Consider the following 16,405-nt stretch of genomic DNA (forward strand, 5'->3'; position numbering starts at 1 on the left):
TCGGGAAATTATTTATATTTTATTTTTTCTAACTTGAGACAAATTGTTTTCCAGATTTGGTAACTGTGTTTAGATTTTATTTCCAGACAAGAGCTCTCACATCAGTGACATCACACTCACTGATACAATGTTTCCAAGAGATATGTTCAGATTCTCATAGCCAATTAAATAAAAAACAGAGATAAACAAACAGTGAACTGTTGAAACGATTCATAAGTCAAATCATCCTTTCTTTTCAATTGTTCATTCATTTACACAGTGCATACAAATCAGACCAATGCATGTTCAAAAAATAAGACTTTTATTCCCCTCCACAAATCTGAAACCCACCCATATCTGTTTTCTAATCCTACTGTTCTATCAAGAATCACTAAGGGTTATAAGAGTGTCAAATAAAACGATTCATAGATCAATAATTTCTCCAATTATTATGACTCACAAACAGCTAGTAACTTACAAGAGGCCAAAAAAATGATTCCTTTCTTCAATCTATTCTTCTACTGAATAATGAACCAACCACAACAAAAAGATTTATACAGTTTACTTCTACTTAACTATTATTATTCAAATAACATTGCAAAATAGAATTCAACACATCGAAACTCGTTTCTTACTCTCATACTCCTTGAGCTTCTTCATTTCTATATACATCAACAAGATGGGGCAGATCCGTTGTGTGATTTTGACCCGAAAGGTGAAAACTTGATCAGTCTTTTATTGGATAGTTCTTGTGAGTTTACATTTGGAGATAAACATTGAGTCTGAATAATGTAGACTACATAACTTCAATAGCTCAGCTGAACGTTGCTTCAAAGCTGGATCACATCCACTTTGTATCACAAGCAAAAGCTTTGCAGCCAAACCAACTTCAACAGCAAGAGATGAACATTCTTCAGAAGCTAATTTGCAAACTGACCAAAGAATCGATATCGCATAGTTTGTGCATTTCTCTGATACCTTCATCAGTAACCTAACGGTATGCGGAATCGTGTTAACCGAATCTTTCAAAGCAATTCTGCCTTCGCTTTCTAAACATAACGAATCCAACACGAAAAGAGCTGACTCTAAACACTCCACATCCAAACATGGCAAAACATCAACCAATTGAGGAACTGCACCAATCCTAACCAACAAGTTCCTAACTTGTTTATGAACAGAAACCGATTTGAGCAGCGTTAACGCAGGCGAAACGCCGTTTCTTCGTCTCCTATCTTTAACCAATCTCATTAATCCAACAAGCAAACTATGACTAGAAACAAGCTCTGCTCTAAAACCTTTCTCCTCCACCAACCTTCCAATCAATCTAGCACAATTGATCTTAGTTTCAATCGAACCATCATTCAACATATCAACCATCAACGAGACCCTAGCTGGTTGCATCAATCCAGCTTTGGAATCAGAGTCAAGCTCAAGATTAACAAGAATAGCTATAGCCTCAGATCCAACAGCGTGAGAAGTAAAAGGACTTAAAAGAGAAGAGATCACAAAGACTCCACCTTCATCAACAACAGTCTTCTTAGCAATAGCGTGAGCCATCACAACTTGCTTAAGCTCGCTTAAAGCATGAACCTTTGCTTTCCCTTTAGCCTTTCTCAACGTACCCAGAATCTCAATAGCACGTCCTTGCACATCTTCAGATCGTTTCTTCATCAAAACATACTTCTGTGAAAACCAAGTGTAGATCAATTGGTGAAGAGTCTTGTTAGGAGTGACCAAATCATCCCAAAGCTCTTGCATCGTCGTTGGGCAAGTACAATGCCCTATATTGAACCATTTGAGAATGTTGGACCTCTCGTAGGTTTGACCAGTACACAAGGTCACTGGATCTTGCATCGGCTCTAGAGAGATAGGACAGATGAAAACAGAGGGTATTTCAGGTAATTCCAGCTCAGAAATCATCTCCTTCAAATCCAATTTCTTCTTCTCATCGGTAACAACCACCAGAAATTTCCCATCTCCGCCGCCAAGAACACCGTCTTTAACCGCCGAGTGTAGATCTAAGATATGCCCATCAAACCCACCGTTCTTAGAAGGCTGAAACATTGGCATTTTAAAAACAAAGTCTTTCTTCTTCCTTGCCTTTAAAAACGAGTCAAAAAGGAAACTTTCAACTCTCTCGTAATAATAATGGAGCAGTGTATCATAAATACATGATTAATGCTTCCCCACCTGCTAACCAAGAATCTGGATTGTTCCAAGAGTTTCAGAATCGATAGTGAACCTTGAAATCTCGGAACAGAACAAAAAAGTAAATGAATTTGTGAGAAATTTAAGAATACCCAGATGACGAATTTGTGAAAGAGGAAGAAGGAGAAGAGAATTGGTTGTGGTGTGTGTTTCGGTGAGAAGGAAATTATTAAAGCAAAGAGACAAATTAAAAAAAGGGAACGTTTCTTTTGGTTTGGACCAAAGATTTTCTCTTTTTCACTCTTTTTGCTGGGAAAAAACTAAAAAGCAGACAAAAACCCAAAAAAAAACACAGATTATGTTGACCGAGATTTTTACAGGCTATAGCCGGTTATCAACTCATCTCTCGACCCATGCGCCACACGTGCAAGCTCAGATCCTGAGGTTAAATACCCATTTTGTCCTTGGCTTGACCCATATGTACCCATCTTTAGCTAAAAAAAAAATTGAGGTGTTTTTTTTTTAAATATTTTTAGACCAAATAATAAATCTTCATATTGATTTTGTGTTCCATTGAAATATCATGTTGCTTAAAAGAGCACTCTCTTGGGTCTTCCCTTTAATTTTTGCTACTGAAATCGATGTGTTGTCAAAAACAATAAAGTATTATCTCAGTAAATTAAGAAGAAAAATAGATGAAGGGGGTATTATGGTCTTTTAGACGATGAGCAAAGAAAATCCCGCACGTAAGTAAAAAAAGCTGCTAAGTAAACTACAAATACCCACGAGGACAGGTTAGGGTCACGTGCGACGTTCATTTCAAGGCCTAATTACTTCATTAACCTTTTATTTGAATCATCATTATCATTGCTATAAACAATTCTCTATTTTTTCAAACAAAAATCTAAAAATCTCGTTTTTTATAAACACTTTTCTTTACAGTCTATATATTCTAGAAACTATGAAGAATAATTGCAGTAATGAGTAAATACATGGAAAAACAAAAGCATTACTCTTTCTCGTTTCATACTATTGAAATGGAACATATTTGCTTAAACAAATCCGTAGTATTACTCCCACTTAATTAGAAGAATAACAACAATTTTTTCTCTGTAAGAACATATTTTTCAATTTTTAGTAAGTTTATTTCCTAGATTGGCACGAAAAAGAAAAAAGAAAAAGTGTAAATAAAGAAGTATGGGGTCCACTACATGCAAAAGATCCAGCTAGACGTTTGACCATATGACAGTGTGTGTTGCTTTGACTGTACGCCTCGATCGTGTCTCGGTTGTCTTTGACTGCTCTGTCACCACTTATATCCTTCCACGTCTCTCTTTTCGTTCCTAATCTTCGGTATTAATGAATGTTGTTAACTTTTATTAATACTACAAATTTAACTAAATGAAGATAAATTTTAATAAGCGAAAATTGATGGGAGTGTCAGCAGAGAGATCTGAGACCCATGTGTTGTTTTTGTTGGAGTTGAGTACTCTGCCAGAAATGCAGAATTTTGATATTCCAACCAAGTTTTCAAATATCACACGGATTCAATCTTAATTATGTGTTATTAACAAAAGTATGATTCACTCAACTAGTTTTAGTTCTACAATTAATTGCTAGTTTATTTTTGAATTCTTAGTATTTTTAATTTATAGAGTATGTTATCAATGGCTATTGATAGGCAATGAATTCATTGCCAATGAATGATCTCAATGTTGTCGATGTTATGAGTTTCCCGGTCAAACTAGTAAACTTAAAGCGGACCGGCAAGAGTTTTAAGTCGATGTGACGTGTTTGTAATAACGACTAAAACCATGTGAATTTTCATATTGATTGTGACGATAATACAATTAGTATTTTTAACTAATAAATGGCTGTTTGTATGTGCTAGAGAAGGGACCTAGTGACCATGACTACAGGCTGGTTAGGGTTGTTCTAAATATTGTTTGATGAACAGAACACATATCAGGACATTTATATAATTGTTGTGCCTAGAGTTGCCCTGCATAATTTTCAATTTGCTAAATTTGTTTGATTATTTAACTTAGAAATGAGTTATTGAGATTGTCGTATTTGAATAATTACATCACATTGCGCTTTGTATTTTGTTTCTAAGCTACATAGACTGTCACGTGAGTCCTAAACTCGTAGATTATTTAACATGTTGTTTCGCTATTTTTAGGTTAGTGATACAAATTATGATTAATTTTTCAGCAGATCATAATTTAACTTGATGAATTGATTTATTTTTCGGGATATATTCGTTTGCGAATTCATATAGTATCATCATGATAATTGGATAACATAGAACTCGATTCACGATATTATTGGGTCTAAAACTGAAAATTTTACCATGCCTACGATTATCAGAAAATATAATAATGTTTGTGTTGTTGGGCTGTGAGGGCTTCGAAATGGTACATCAAAATGCTGTACACGGCCTTCGTGAATGATAGGATTTAAGAAGCCCAATAAGCTATGCAAAAATATAAAGATGCAAAATCGAGAATTTTTATTGTCGTTGTTAAAGATGCAAATCAAAAATTTAATATATCTCGTCCTAGACATACAGGTTACAAATTGACTTTCGAAAACTTTATTATGTGGGGCAAGTTATAATTGGAAATTATAAAAGTGCAGATAGATATGTCAGCGATGAATTTATTGCTTTCATTTCAAGTTGCCAACAACATATTGAATCCATTGTCAAATATCTCTATAGAAACAAATCAAGTTGAAGCAAAATCTTTCTTATTTGACAAATTGGTTTTAAATTTTGATAGTGAAACTGGTAAATCAAGTCAACTGTAACCACCAATTTCTTATATACTCTCTTTTCCTTCCAATGAATCTCTCACTCCCCCTAAATCATTATTTCAGTATTTTTAATGCAAGAAATTTGGTGCCATATCTCAATCCATATTAATTATAATAATAATTTCGACTTTGATATTTTTGTTGTTGTACGCTTTGATAACGTGTTTAAAGACATATAGACGTGTACTTTGGCAATTGTTATTTGACTATTGAGCTTGTAAGCAAGTTTAAGCTTCAATGGATAAATACTTCAAGAAATTTCTAAAAAATTAATACTAATTAAAACTGCCGGCCCTTAAGATTACAACTTCAACCTTATTTTGACTTAACCAAAGTAAATTAAACTATAGATTAATATTTTGTGAATTTTTAATAAGATAAGTATCACCAAACCGTAAACATCCAACTAGATACATTTATATATACATACCCTAATAATTATTATTTCTGAAATGCATTTAAAACGAAGTCTATCATACACGGCATCTTCCTGTTCTAGTCGCATCTCCTCTCTCTCTCACTCTCTCTGTAATCTCTTATATCAACTTTTTTTTATTCCACTTTAAATCATGAAAGCTAAAGAAATGAAGAAAGAAAGCAATTTAGCAAGGTTGGTGAAATCTCCGGTTCGTTTCTTGATCATGGCACGTGACGCTTACATACGTAGCATGACGTCATGCTCCGCCGGTTTCATCCGCGGTGGTGGTGGCTCCGGCGCTTTTGGCTTACCACCCGGTAATTTCCAAATCTGCGAAGCACCAACCACCGTTCTCCCTCGTAGCTTCACCCTAAATTCGGCCACGACAACACGTGAACGTTGCCGGTTTGTCACACGTGGCGCCAGCAGCGGAGAAATCACGGTGGAGACGACGGCTATGAAACGACAGATGGATCTCCGGAGAAATTATAGTTGTATGGTTATGGGAAGGATTGATGAAGAGAAGGTTTGTGATCAGTTTGAAGAAGAGGATTATAGCAAAAAAAGAAAAATCGGTGGAGTTTTCACTACTCATCAACAATAAAAGAAAGAAAATGAAGATGACCATACTCATTTTCGTTTCTTTCTTCTTCCATTTCTGGTTAGATACAAAAACGCTAAACAGCTGAAAGAAATTCATTTTGTGTGCATTGTTCAAGTGTGCTTATAGACTTTCTTGCTTGTATATAAATTTCAGTACGGAATACACAGTCTAGATTGCAGACATAGTGAAAGTAGTCCTTCATTGTGTCAATTTCGACATTTTTGAGTTACGTTTTCAACGAACACTGAATTAGTATTAATGCGAGACAGATGAGAAATCATGGAATGAAAAAAAGTTTTATTCAAAAAAAAAAAGGTCAAACAAAAAGAGATTTTTTTTTTTTTTCCTTCTTCTAGGCATTAGAGTAGTCCTTCAACTTTACATCACCCAATGTCAACGTATGGATTACATTTGTCTTGCGTGTAAATCCTTAAATTTTACTGGTGAATTTTTGTTATTTCTCCAATCCACAAAATGGAATTTATAGTCTAGTTTTCCCTTAAATTAAAAGTTTGAATTTTTAGTCTCCGTATACCATAACTTTTGACATTATGGGGTTATCTTTATATGTTTGTATGGTTCTCACCAGCTTCATATAATATCTACGAATTTTTTTTTTTTTTTTTCATTTCTTGTAATGAAGATCTCATCAAAAGAGAGAAAGTTTGAGACATATAGGACTACTCTTCGATAGAAACTCTACTATAAAGCAGGAACTTCCTACAAAAAGAATGGTGAAAACCAGTGATACTATAGTCTCAATTTCACCTAGACGAATTTCATGTCAGCTTTCTTCAACTATCTGCCTCATCTTTTCGTGTACGATCTTCCTCAATATCCACCAAGTCTTCTTCCTCACCTTTTTTACCGGCTTGCTCTTTCCAGTATGCTACCAACTTCTTCAATCGCACCATCTCTTTGGATGATATATGTTTGCTGGGATCATTCACGATCGTTCTCACTCTCGATGCATATCTGGAATCAAAGGAGGAAAAAAAACAATATGGATTATCCATTTTTACACTAAGCATATTTGATTTATGTTATATATATATGGGAACTCATGACTTACAGAAGAGAATTGTACGTCTCGTCCAAATTTGATTCGGCTGGAGACACATTAACAAACATTAACGTCTTGGCATTGCCGCCCAATGAATCGCTCATCAACATCGTTAGCTTGTGATTCCTATAAGGAATATGCTGGTTGCCAGAAGATAAAGCACCAATAACATCACCTAATGCAGAAAGTGATTTGTTGATACTTTGAGCTTCTTTGAGTTGACAACCAGCTGAGCCCGACTTTTTAACTCTCTCAGAACCAGCAAGATCCACAAAACTCAGCTGCAAATAACAAACAAAAATTCAGAATATTGTAGAAGATACCACCATGATCAGGTGATATGGGTTTAACAATGGAGGGCATATCATTGACTAATAATATGGATTGTGTACATAAAGGTTTAACATTTTGTACCAGACCAAAGATTTGAGCTGTAAAATAATATCTCTCTTAAACAAGATTAATGTTACTATATTTTTCTTCGGTAGACTAAGCATGAAAATCTAAAGAAACTCCTATTTCCTTAAAATCCCTAAATGCTACTAAATCCTGTGAAAAATGATAATGAGTCAATAAAGAAAAACATAGTGAATTTTGTCACCTTGCCCCTCGCAGCAGACTGGGTTTGAAGATCAATACTTTCAATAACAACTGATAATATGAGGTGAGATCTTGAGCTTTCTTCATTCATATTTGTTCCAGAAACATGTCGTCGTTCCGATCCCCGTTCAAGAATCATTCGCAGTTCCTCCAAAGTTGATATAGGAATAGTTGTCACATTCTCTACAAAGACCATTCCCTGAGAAAATATTTTATGCATAAGATCAAACTTACGTGTCTACAATCTAGTTATAACCTAGTTAAAATAGATATATCTCACAATACCTTTGAATCTTTTTTAATCTCTAGTTTCAAGCGTCTTGCACTTTTTGGTAACAAAAGGTCTACAAGTGTGTCTTGATAAAGTTCCACCATATATGCCTGCATAACTTTTTGTAGTCAGTTGATGTCATAATCTTTTATCACATCATCTATTAGGATAACAAATTACCTTTAGAGAAAATGAAAATCTCTTGCTATCTCGCTTTAATATGTTGAACAGTTCCTTTGTAGCTCGAGGTGTGAGTCCAGGATTGCTCTCATGCCCATATATAGTGAAAGTTTTTCCAGAACCAGTTTGACCATATGCAAAGATGCAAACGTTATACCCATCTACAGCCGACTGTACCAAATACTGTTAAAAGGAAAACGATGTTAGTAACCACAAGAAAATAACAAAGGATGAAAGGTAAATGAACACAGTTACATATCAATAATACCTTTGTGTCTTCAAAGATATCATCTTGACTAGCACGCATGTCAAATACGCGATCATATATGTGTTGCTTTCTTTTGTCGTCTTTCCATGGATGTTCAACAGTAAACTCATCCACAGTTGTCAGCATTTGTTTTTCCCTCTCTGAACTCTCTTTTTCATTTAGAGGTCTTATTCGACAATAAACTCTAATCTTCCCTTTCATATCTACAATCAAATAAAAATGTTAGTAAAATTCTTTTTTAAAAGCAATGAACATCATTGTACATACTTGAGCATTATGTTACCTTCTATGGTATTATAGTATCTTTTCCTTAAAACTTGTTCTTCCTTATAAAGTATTTCTAGCTCAGCAAGTTGGGCTCCTTGCATTTTCAAAATGGCAGCTGTTTGCTCATTTTTTCTGTCAATGTCCTAAGAAAATGAAATTGGAATGTAAACACATCCCTCTACTTCAATTTTGAATCGCGAAAATACATTATCATCATTCAAACAGAAACAAAATTAAATAATGAAGAAGACAAAAGAGTACCATTACCTCTTTCATTTCTCTTAACTCCTCAAGTTCTTTCAAGTTATTTTGCAACAGCAGCATGTCAGAATTCTTACTTTCAATCGTAGACTCAGCACTATCCAAGTCTTGAGCAAGTACTTCAAGCTTATTTTCAAGTTCAGAAACTCGAAGCTTTAACACCTTTTTTTCTTGTTCATATCTCTTTTGATGAATTTCAACCTGAAATAATGAGATGTCAACAATACGCAAGTATTTGATACTTCTCAATTTGAAATCTTCAATAAATCTAATACATAGAATTCACCTCCTCTTTTTTCTTCTTTTCAATATTGAGATTTTGCTCCAATATCTTGTTTTCACTCAACAACCTCTTTGAATTATCAACTGCGACATGCAATTCCTTATTTCGAACTTCTAACTCCTTTTGGATCTTGTATAATATCTGTGACTTAAAATTCATTGTCAAAGGAAAGCAGAATTGGAAACAAAAAACAACAACTCAATGATTACAATGAATTAGATTTAAACACATAATATTCACCTGATTATTCATTTCGGCTAATTCTGATTTTGTCTCTTTACTTGATTTTGTGTTGCCCGACTTTGCCAACCTTGCTTCCATTCCTCGCAGTTCAGACATCAAGGACTATAGCATATATAGAATAAATCATTAAATAACTTCAACCAAGCATCAAAAGAAAGACAAAAGTTAGGTTATAACTAACTTGAATAGTTGTTCCCTTCTCGTCACACAATGACCTAAGTTTATCTCGGTCTAAAGTAACCTCCAACAATTTTCTCCTTTCAAGCTCCAAACCATTGTGTATAGCTTCTAACTCTTCACGCAGAGTAACTTCTTGCTGATTTTTCTCTTGTTGTTCATCCATCAACTATACAACAACATAAAACATACGAATAGTTCATCAGCATGCCACTCTAAAACAAAAGAGGTCATGGTATAACATTCTACATACAATAACATAAGATAGGAGGGTGATATATACTGAAATATCTCAAGACTACCAAGCATAAAAACCATGAAAAAATCCAACTACAATAAGTTATTTCATGTATTTAAACAAAGATCAGCCTCCCTCTATTATATTCAATTTTACATTGAAGAATAAATAAGAAATTTGTTAGAATGTGTACCTTCTCAATCTTCTTTTGGGACTCTTCATAAGCCTTAGACAAATCTTGCAAACGTTTTTCATACACTTCAAAATTTTGCGGCTTAGAACTACAAGATATATCTCCATTAACCAAGCTATTGGCAGCAGATCGAGCTTTGGAGTAACGACGCAACATGACATCATTTATATGTGTTTGCAAAGCAACACAAATTTCTTCTCCCTACAAACATACAAGTTACCCAAATTGAATATCTCATAAGGAATTGCTTCATAATATAATGATCCACAAATAGTGATGTTTAAACCTGTTTTGTCTCGAACTGAAATATGTGAAGAACACCAGCGACTCTCATTTTGAAAAAGACAGCAGTGTTACTGCTGCCAAATTGCATGATGTCACGTAGTTCAGCAGAGTGCAGATATTCTTTAGGAACCGGTCGAAAAAAGTGAACCTACAAGAAAGCAAACAACAAATTCAAATCCAACAACATAGATTTGAATTCCAAACAACAATAACAGTTTTTTTAAAGTCATAATGTATAACATTTATATTGAGACTAACCCCACGTTTGTTGATACCCAAAATGATTCGCCCAGGTAAAAGACCGATCGGATCATCTATCTTGCGTACGCTAAAAAAAACTGAATTCCCGTATGGCAGTGCCTTCAGTATCCGTAGAAATTGTTGTCTTGCATCATCTTTGGTCACGTTCTCCTACATGCCCACATACACATACGAAATATCATTTTACCATGCCATCACTTCAATGGGTTTTTATTTGCCAAAGGTATCTAGAAAGGGGAAGACAATCAAAATGCATAGAACTATTCCTACCATTGAACGGTAGCGAGCAAGGATATCCAATTCCCATTCACGCTTTGCTCGGGTTATTGCTATTTGTCTTGGCAAAAACCGCTCAAGAAGTGATGTCCAATCACTGATATGTGATACATTGAGAAAGGAAATGATATTGTTAAGGGAGGAAAATTGGAAAAATAAAGTATCGGACAACTAAAATAAAGTCAATGGCGGAGCTTAAGAAAACTAACATGCATGACTCTGGACTATTGACAAACCCAATCCCAACAAGAATTTGCAAGGCACAAAGCTGTGCAGCATCGTCCCTCCCAACAGGATAGTTTCCTAGCAAATAGTCATGTTGCAGCTGCATATATGTGTGTCAGCAACGAAAGGCAAGCCTTTTGTGTGGAAATAAATGTCACCAATGAAGAAAATGCTCACTTGAACATACGAAAGTTGCACAAACATCAGATCTGTTACAGCTTCATCAGACTCTCGGAATAATTTTTTTTTAAATACCAGTTTGCAGTGTAGTATCTCTCCTTTATTTCGATCTTTAATAGCTTTAAATTCTGCGAGGAGATCTCCAATATACTTGTTATCATCCAATCCTATATATTCCTCTGCAAGTGCACAGATAGAAAAATGATCGATAATGTTGTATTACTTCACAATATATGACGAAGCCAGTCATATGAAAGCATACCATTTCCGGGATCAGATGATTTAGAACTTGAAACAACTTTACGACATTCAAACAAACTAAAGCTAGAGAAAGCTGATAGTTTAATTGTTCCAGCTAGCTCCTGAAACAGATGTCAATGCAGTGAGAGAAAAAGGGACAAGAATATGATCAGCGGTAAATTATGAAAAAAGAAAGCAAGAAGATACCTCAACAGCATCAGACACTGTGGTAGCCATGTCATATGAAATTTCTTCAAAAGTTTCATCGAGAAAGAAGACAATGGTTGTGAGCTTTCTACCGGTCAAAAGGGCTTCAATTTCTTCACGACCAGGTGTGGTGTGCCTAGGACCAGCTTTGATAGAGCGCTTTAAAGCTTTCAAAGTGTTAACAGCAAGAACCTGAGCATCCGGTTCAATAGTTGCATCGTGTGCGACATTATGAATATACTCAGATAGATATCCACCGATATCTTTGCTAGGAGGCATAGAGGAGGCACATAAGTACATCAATTCCCAAGCTTTGATCAAGTATTGCCTGTCAGGATTATGTCTAGTCTGTTTGGAGATTTGGGCAAAAAGTTCGTCCCTGAGTTCAACACGCTTCAAAGTTTTTTTGAAGAGCTTTCCAACGAGGTCAATGCGTTCATCTAAACTGGGAGGCGTAGATCGATCAGATGAATCAACACCCATATATTTTAAGATGAGATGAAACAACTTGGTAGCACGGCTGACGAGATCGCTGTTAATCTTGAGGAGAGATGTGGGGATTGGATCCTGAAGGAAGGAAGGGGAGAGAGACATATTCAGTCAATGGATTGTCAATGGGGAAGAAAGGGGGGGAAAGAAAAACCTTTTGAAAGCAAAGCATATCCTCAAATGTGAAGCGCTCGCGGACATTGGAGCCAGAGGACTTTTTGGAATAGAAGAAGCCACGCTTCCCAGCAGACTGGATTTGTTTCTGCATTAGCCGCAGAAAAGCTTCAACCTGGAAGCGATCGATGAGGGGAATGGCGGCGGCAAGCTCCGCAGGAATTGACAATGCCACTTGAGGAGCTGGGGAGCTGTGACAGAGCGAGAGACTAAGAATGTTTTCAAATTTTCAAAGAAGAAGGATCAACAGAGACAGCAGCAAGAGAGTGAATGTTTTTAAAAATTCAAAGAAGACTTACAGAGGAGGAAGAGAAGACGACTCGGCATCGAAATCGGTTCCAGAGGGATTGGGAACATAGAAGCAAGAAGAAACGTCGGTGGCGACTTCGGTGCCATTGCCAGAGCTCAACGAAGAATTACTGCCTCGTTGGCCCTCCATACCCGAAGAAAAAGAGAGATTGTAGTAGATCTGATGAACAAATTTGCCCCAGAAATTTGGGCAGAGGGAGAGAGAGAGATGGGGAGACGAGAGTCACGGGAGATTTTTAATTGCCTCTTCTCATTCAATACTTCACGATTCACCTGATTTTCTAATTATTTTTCGTTTTCAGAAGATGAGACCAAGGAGGAATCTCAATCAAATAAATGAACAATGACTATAGACGTGCTTCCACGTCCGTTTGCCATGGTTGTGCCTCCAACACCATTAACAAATCTTAACACAATTCTGCTCTGCTGCTTTGGTGTCAATTCTCAAATACAATAATGATTTATGTAATGTATGCAAGTCCTATTCAACACAAGTGTTGTTACATTTATTTTCTTTTTTCTTTCCCACAGACGTAAACAATAGTGCTCCATCACCTTCTCCACTTCACAGCTTTGCGATCCCTAAAGCAGGCAAGTTATTCCTTGGCGGAAGCTTTAGATCATCCTCCCGTTCCACTCTCTCGAAGTACTGCTCCACCATGCTATCCTTCATGTCCTCCAGTCGCCTTGGCTCCCACTATAATTTCAGATATTGTTATCAACAATGTCACATATTACCAACCACAAATAACAAATGGAGAGACTTGTTAAACCTTTGGGTTCTTATCTTTGTCTACCAATATGGCTCTGCACCCCTGCATAAGTAAAGACACGCTGTTGTAACTACGGTCTACAACAAAGACGGTTTCAGATGGAAAAAGCTTGCAAAACCTCCACAAAATCTTTGCTGATTTCTCCCTTCATCACATGACACACCATTCTATACTCGCGGATAAGACACTGCCCCACCCCCTGCAATCGCCCTTCCCTTATCTGAAATATATACTCACAGTCAGCTCTTTGTCAACATTGCCTGTGATGCACATTCTGGGAACTAACCGATCTAAGAGAGATTTTAAGGCTTGCTGGTGAACCCTTCTTCAATGCTTGAATGGTAGCTGAGATCCAACCATCTGCTTCTTGAGTGGCCTCTCTCTCCTAAGCAACACATATGATGGTAGAGTGCGTTGTCAAAGGTAAATCAGTCAACTCAGGATCGCAAGTCAACATCTCTATATATAAATGAAAAGCTTACAAGTGCAGATATAATTTCTTCGACTGTTCTCCTTGAGAAACACCTATCAATAACATCTAACCTGCGCAACAAACGGGGAGATAAAAAATAACTGTCCTCTGCACTTTTATAAATTTTCAATTAAAGATCAGATGAGAAATGAGTTCTGTAAAGAGCGATTGAAAACCTGACAGCAATACGAAATTGAAATTATAGAAAAAATGTGTTATAATCATGGTCAATAACCGAGAAAATGTAATCAGGTAAAACCATACTAGTAGAAAGAGTAAAAGAGATAAAAATCATATAGACTTGCCTGCGGTAAGCACTCTGCTGTTTCAGGCGCGGATGCTGGGTGTATGCATCGAGAATTGTTGAGGCAAAAGTTGGATCATTTGAATTAATTCTGCAAAGATCTGCTTCTAATGCAGTCAACCTCTGTGGAAAGGAGTAAACCTAACTAAGTAGCAATCCTTGGTGAAGCAGATAGTGCTTGACACTAGTAGCTATACAATATCTGATGTGTAAAGTCAATTCAGAATGTCTTACGAAATAGACGCACGCAAAGGAAGTTCATACCGTTGAAGGCACAAAATGAGTTGCAAGGCCACAAGCAAGCATTTCAGCACCATCTAATCTAGCTCCTGTGAGGCCAACATACTCCCCTGAACAAAAAAGACAAGAAAGCATTTTCAAACTTTGGTGGCTTTAAGAAGATGCAAAAAAAGGAAATATAGCTTCTGTTACCAAAAAAACCAGGGAGCCTTGACAAGAAGTAGGAGGCGCCTACATCTGGAAAGAGCCCCAGAGCTGTCTCAGGCATGGCAAAAACCTTGGAGAAAGTCGAAAGATATGAGCATATTTTGGAGCGACCTATTTGTCATCCATGGACATGTTTAAGGAAAGATTACCGTGTTCTCAGTTGCAATACGAAATCGACCATGGACGGATACACCAGCTCCGCCTCCCATGACGATACCATTCAAGATTGAAACCTATACGAATTGATGAGTTTATCCACTCGGGAGTGATTTTACAAAAACAAAACGAAATTATAGCGAGACCTGAGCTTTGCTATATGTGGCCATAACATAGTTGAGCATGTATTCAGATGAGAAGTAATTGGCACCGAGTCTCCAGTTACCTAGTCAACGAACGAAGATAGAGAAAGAGTGTATAAAAGCTGAAAGTAAGAAACAGAAAAGAATGGGTGGTAAACCTTGATTGATGTCACGAACAACAGCTGCAACATCGCCACCAGCACAAAAGGCTCTCCCATGACCCTGTGGCAAAGTTATTCAGTACTAAATGTGTGTAAGCGGAAGAGATAAGGATAATGATTACCTTTAGGATGACAAGTTTCACACTAGGGTCCTCCTCAAATGCAAGGAACAGTTGCAGCAATCGAGAGATCTACAGAAAAAAATGAGTCTAAGCCAATACAGTACGCATGTACAAGAAGGGAAATATTCGATACCATGTGGAAGGACAGAGCATTCAGCTGCTTTGGTCTGTTTAGTGTCAAGATTCTAACACTCGATTTCTCTTCCACCAAAACCTGTGATCATATTATTAATTCAGAGAGCGAAGAATTGATCGTCGTAGATTCGGATTAAAGACGCAAGAAAGAGACCTGAGACTGAGAGGCCATCTCGACTGCCATCTTTCTTACTGGTCAGATTCGCCTTTGTATCTCCGGAGAGAGGAGCAGCAATGGGATCAGAAATTACCACTAATGGCTAACAAAATCTTCACCCGCTTAGTTTAGGAAGTTGATATTGGGCCTTATAGTAATCTGTTGGTTTTAATAATGGGCTTTATTTTGTTAATAGAGCAAATGGAACTTTGCTTTTCAAACTCAATTTCAAAGCCCTCTTGCAACATGCTTGATGAATGAGAAGATTATATGTTTTTATCGAGTACGTTAGACATGTGTTTTTTTTGTTAGGAAGCTAGTTTTCCAACTAACCAACACCTCCCTCTAGCATAAAATGACACGTGGGCACCAGATCAATCATTAAAAAAGTCTTCAAAAATTCTCAACAACCACTTCTAAAAGTCAGACATGAAAGCCCTCGCCTCTCGATATATAGATAATTTGCATATACATGAAAACTCAACAATCTGACGCATATGCAACAGAGTTGAAAGATGGAAAGAGCAAGGATACGATGGCCGAGTGGAAGAGGAATTAGGCTGAGGCAGAAGACAAAGAGACTGCGTGCGAGAGTGAGAAGCTTTTTCAGGCTTCTCAGGAGCTGGTGCTGCAGAAGGCCTCCGCTGGTCAGAGAAGACGGTCTTGATTACACATCTATACGTCGCTCTAACTCTTTCTACGCCGATGCAATTGCAGACTGCATTGACTTCATCAACCGCTCCTCCGCTTGACAGCTTCTCATTCTCTTCCAATAATTCTTTCTTCCATTTTGTAAAATCCAATGTTTCTGTATATGCAACCAATTCGAATTCTTTGTATTATTTTATTTTTTTGACGAGTCGATGCATCTTTAAGAAG

The 16,405-nt window shown here is 36.7% G+C and overlaps 4 protein-coding genes and 1 non-coding gene across 11 annotated transcripts; 2 read left to right on the forward strand and 3 right to left on the reverse strand.

Annotated features, from left to right (window-relative positions):
* Window positions 1–100: 100 nt before the first annotated feature.
* On the reverse strand, window positions 101–2,457 carry AT5G65920 (ARM repeat superfamily protein). Of its 2 annotated transcripts, NM_001345727.1 has the most exons (2): window positions 2,170–2,394; window positions 305–2,079 (listed from the first exon to the last, which is right to left on the reverse strand). In NM_001345727.1, the coding sequence occupies exon 2, from the start codon at window positions 2,047–2,049 to the stop codon at window positions 715–717; it is 1,335 nt and encodes a 444-aa protein (NP_001330653.1). In that variant the 5' UTR covers window positions 2,050–2,079; window positions 2,170–2,394; the 3' UTR covers window positions 305–714. The 2 variants fall into 2 exon arrangements, with proteins under 2 accessions (NP_201393.1, NP_001330653.1); NM_125989.4 differs by having other exon boundaries at window positions 101–2,457.
* A 2,979-nt stretch (window positions 2,458–5,436) lies between these two features.
* On the forward strand, window positions 5,437–6,246 carry AT5G65925 (uncharacterized protein). Its single transcript, NM_148165.3, has one exon. The coding sequence runs from the start codon at window positions 5,514–5,516 to the stop codon at window positions 5,964–5,966; it is 453 nt and encodes a 150-aa protein (NP_680470.2). The 5' UTR covers window positions 5,437–5,513; the 3' UTR covers window positions 5,967–6,246.
* A 2-nt stretch (window positions 6,247–6,248) lies between these two features.
* Window positions 6,249–12,964, reverse strand: ZWI (kinesin-like calmodulin-binding protein (ZWICHEL)). 3 transcript variants are annotated; one of them, NM_125990.4, is made up of 22 exons: window positions 12,647–12,964; window positions 12,328–12,538; window positions 11,685–12,251; window positions 11,500–11,599; window positions 11,235–11,416; window positions 11,042–11,157; window positions 10,827–10,929; window positions 10,554–10,706; window positions 10,297–10,443; window positions 10,011–10,211; window positions 9,584–9,748; window positions 9,400–9,504; window positions 9,163–9,300; window positions 8,883–9,077; window positions 8,632–8,758; window positions 8,349–8,551; window positions 8,081–8,263; window positions 7,915–8,010; window positions 7,631–7,828; window positions 7,039–7,310; window positions 6,573–6,941; window positions 6,249–6,315 (listed from the first exon to the last, which is right to left on the reverse strand). In NM_125990.4, exons 1-21 carry the CDS (start codon window positions 12,784–12,786, stop codon window positions 6,761–6,763), a joined length of 3,783 nt encoding a protein of 1,260 aa, NP_569022.2. In that variant the 5' UTR covers window positions 12,787–12,964; the 3' UTR covers window positions 6,249–6,315; window positions 6,573–6,760. The 3 variants fall into 3 exon arrangements, with proteins under 3 accessions (NP_569022.2, NP_851276.1, NP_001190628.1); NM_180945.2 differs by having other exon boundaries at window positions 11,500–11,596; window positions 12,647–12,912; NM_001203699.1 differs by having other exon boundaries at window positions 12,328–12,556; window positions 12,647–12,839.
* A 5-nt stretch (window positions 12,965–12,969) lies between these two features.
* On the reverse strand, window positions 12,970–16,073 carry CHY1 (beta-hydroxyisobutyryl-CoA hydrolase 1). Of its 4 annotated transcripts, NM_001345728.1 has the most exons (15): window positions 16,061–16,073; window positions 15,524–15,639; window positions 15,368–15,448; window positions 15,235–15,303; window positions 15,110–15,173; window positions 14,955–15,034; window positions 14,802–14,885; window positions 14,638–14,722; window positions 14,470–14,555; window positions 14,207–14,328; window positions 13,912–13,972; window positions 13,716–13,814; window positions 13,548–13,649; window positions 13,430–13,471; window positions 13,002–13,353 (listed from the first exon to the last, which is right to left on the reverse strand). In NM_001345728.1, exons 2-15 carry the CDS (start codon window positions 15,551–15,553, stop codon window positions 13,222–13,224), a joined length of 1,137 nt encoding a protein of 378 aa, NP_001330538.1. In that variant the 5' UTR covers window positions 15,554–15,639; window positions 16,061–16,073; the 3' UTR covers window positions 13,002–13,221. The 4 variants fall into 4 exon arrangements, with proteins under 4 accessions (NP_201395.1, NP_001330538.1, NP_001078804.1 ...); NM_125991.4 differs by lacking the exon at window positions 16,061–16,073 and having other exon boundaries at window positions 12,970–13,353; window positions 15,524–15,627; NM_001085335.1 differs by lacking the exon at window positions 16,061–16,073 and having other exon boundaries at window positions 13,066–13,342; window positions 15,524–15,627.
* Window positions 16,010–16,337, forward strand: AT5G09525. The gene has a single exon (NR_144265.1). It is a non-coding gene; the product is annotated as an uncharacterized misc_RNA (transcript).
* Window positions 16,338–16,405: the final 68 nt, after the last annotated feature.

Source organism: Arabidopsis thaliana, chromosome 5 (assembly GCF_000001735.4).
Source record: "Arabidopsis thaliana chromosome 5, partial sequence".
In the NCBI taxonomy this organism is placed as follows: domain Eukaryota; kingdom Viridiplantae; phylum Streptophyta; class Magnoliopsida; order Brassicales; family Brassicaceae; genus Arabidopsis; species Arabidopsis thaliana.

What these genes read in the sequence shown, in the direction of transcription:
- AT5G65920 (NM_125989.4), bottom strand. Translation starts at nt 2,049, where the DNA reads ATGCCAATGTTTCAGCCTTCTAAGAACGGTGGGTTTGATGGGCATATC.
- CHY1 (NM_125991.4), bottom strand. Translation starts at nt 15,553, where the DNA reads ATGGCAGTCGAGATGGCCTCTCAGTCTCAG. An exon ending in TTAAAATCTCTCTTAGATCG is followed by an intron (nt 13,650 to 13,715) that starts GTTAGTTCCCAG and finishes TATATATTTCAG; the next exon opens with ATAAGGGAAGGGCGATTGCA. An exon ending in ACAAAGATAAGAACCCAAAG is followed by an intron (nt 13,354 to 13,429) that starts GTTTAACAAGTC and finishes CTGAAATTATAG; the next exon opens with TGGGAGCCAAGGCGACTGGA.
- AT5G65925 (NM_148165.3), top strand. Translation starts at nt 5,514, where the DNA reads ATGAAAGCTAAAGAAATGAAGAAAGAAAGCAATTTAGCAAGGTTGGTG.
- ZWI (NM_001203699.1), bottom strand. Translation starts at nt 12,786, where the DNA reads ATGGAGGGCCAACGAGGCAGTAATTCTTCGTTGAGCTCTGGCAATGGC. An exon ending in TTGCTCGCTACCGTTCAATG is followed by an intron (nt 10,707 to 10,826) that starts GTAGGAATAGTT and finishes GTGGGCATGTAG; the next exon opens with GAGAACGTGACCAAAGATGA. An exon ending in AGTCTGCTGCGAGGGGCAAG is followed by an intron (nt 7,311 to 7,630) that starts GTGACAAAATTC and finishes TGTTATTTGCAG; the next exon opens with CTGAGTTTTGTGGATCTTGC.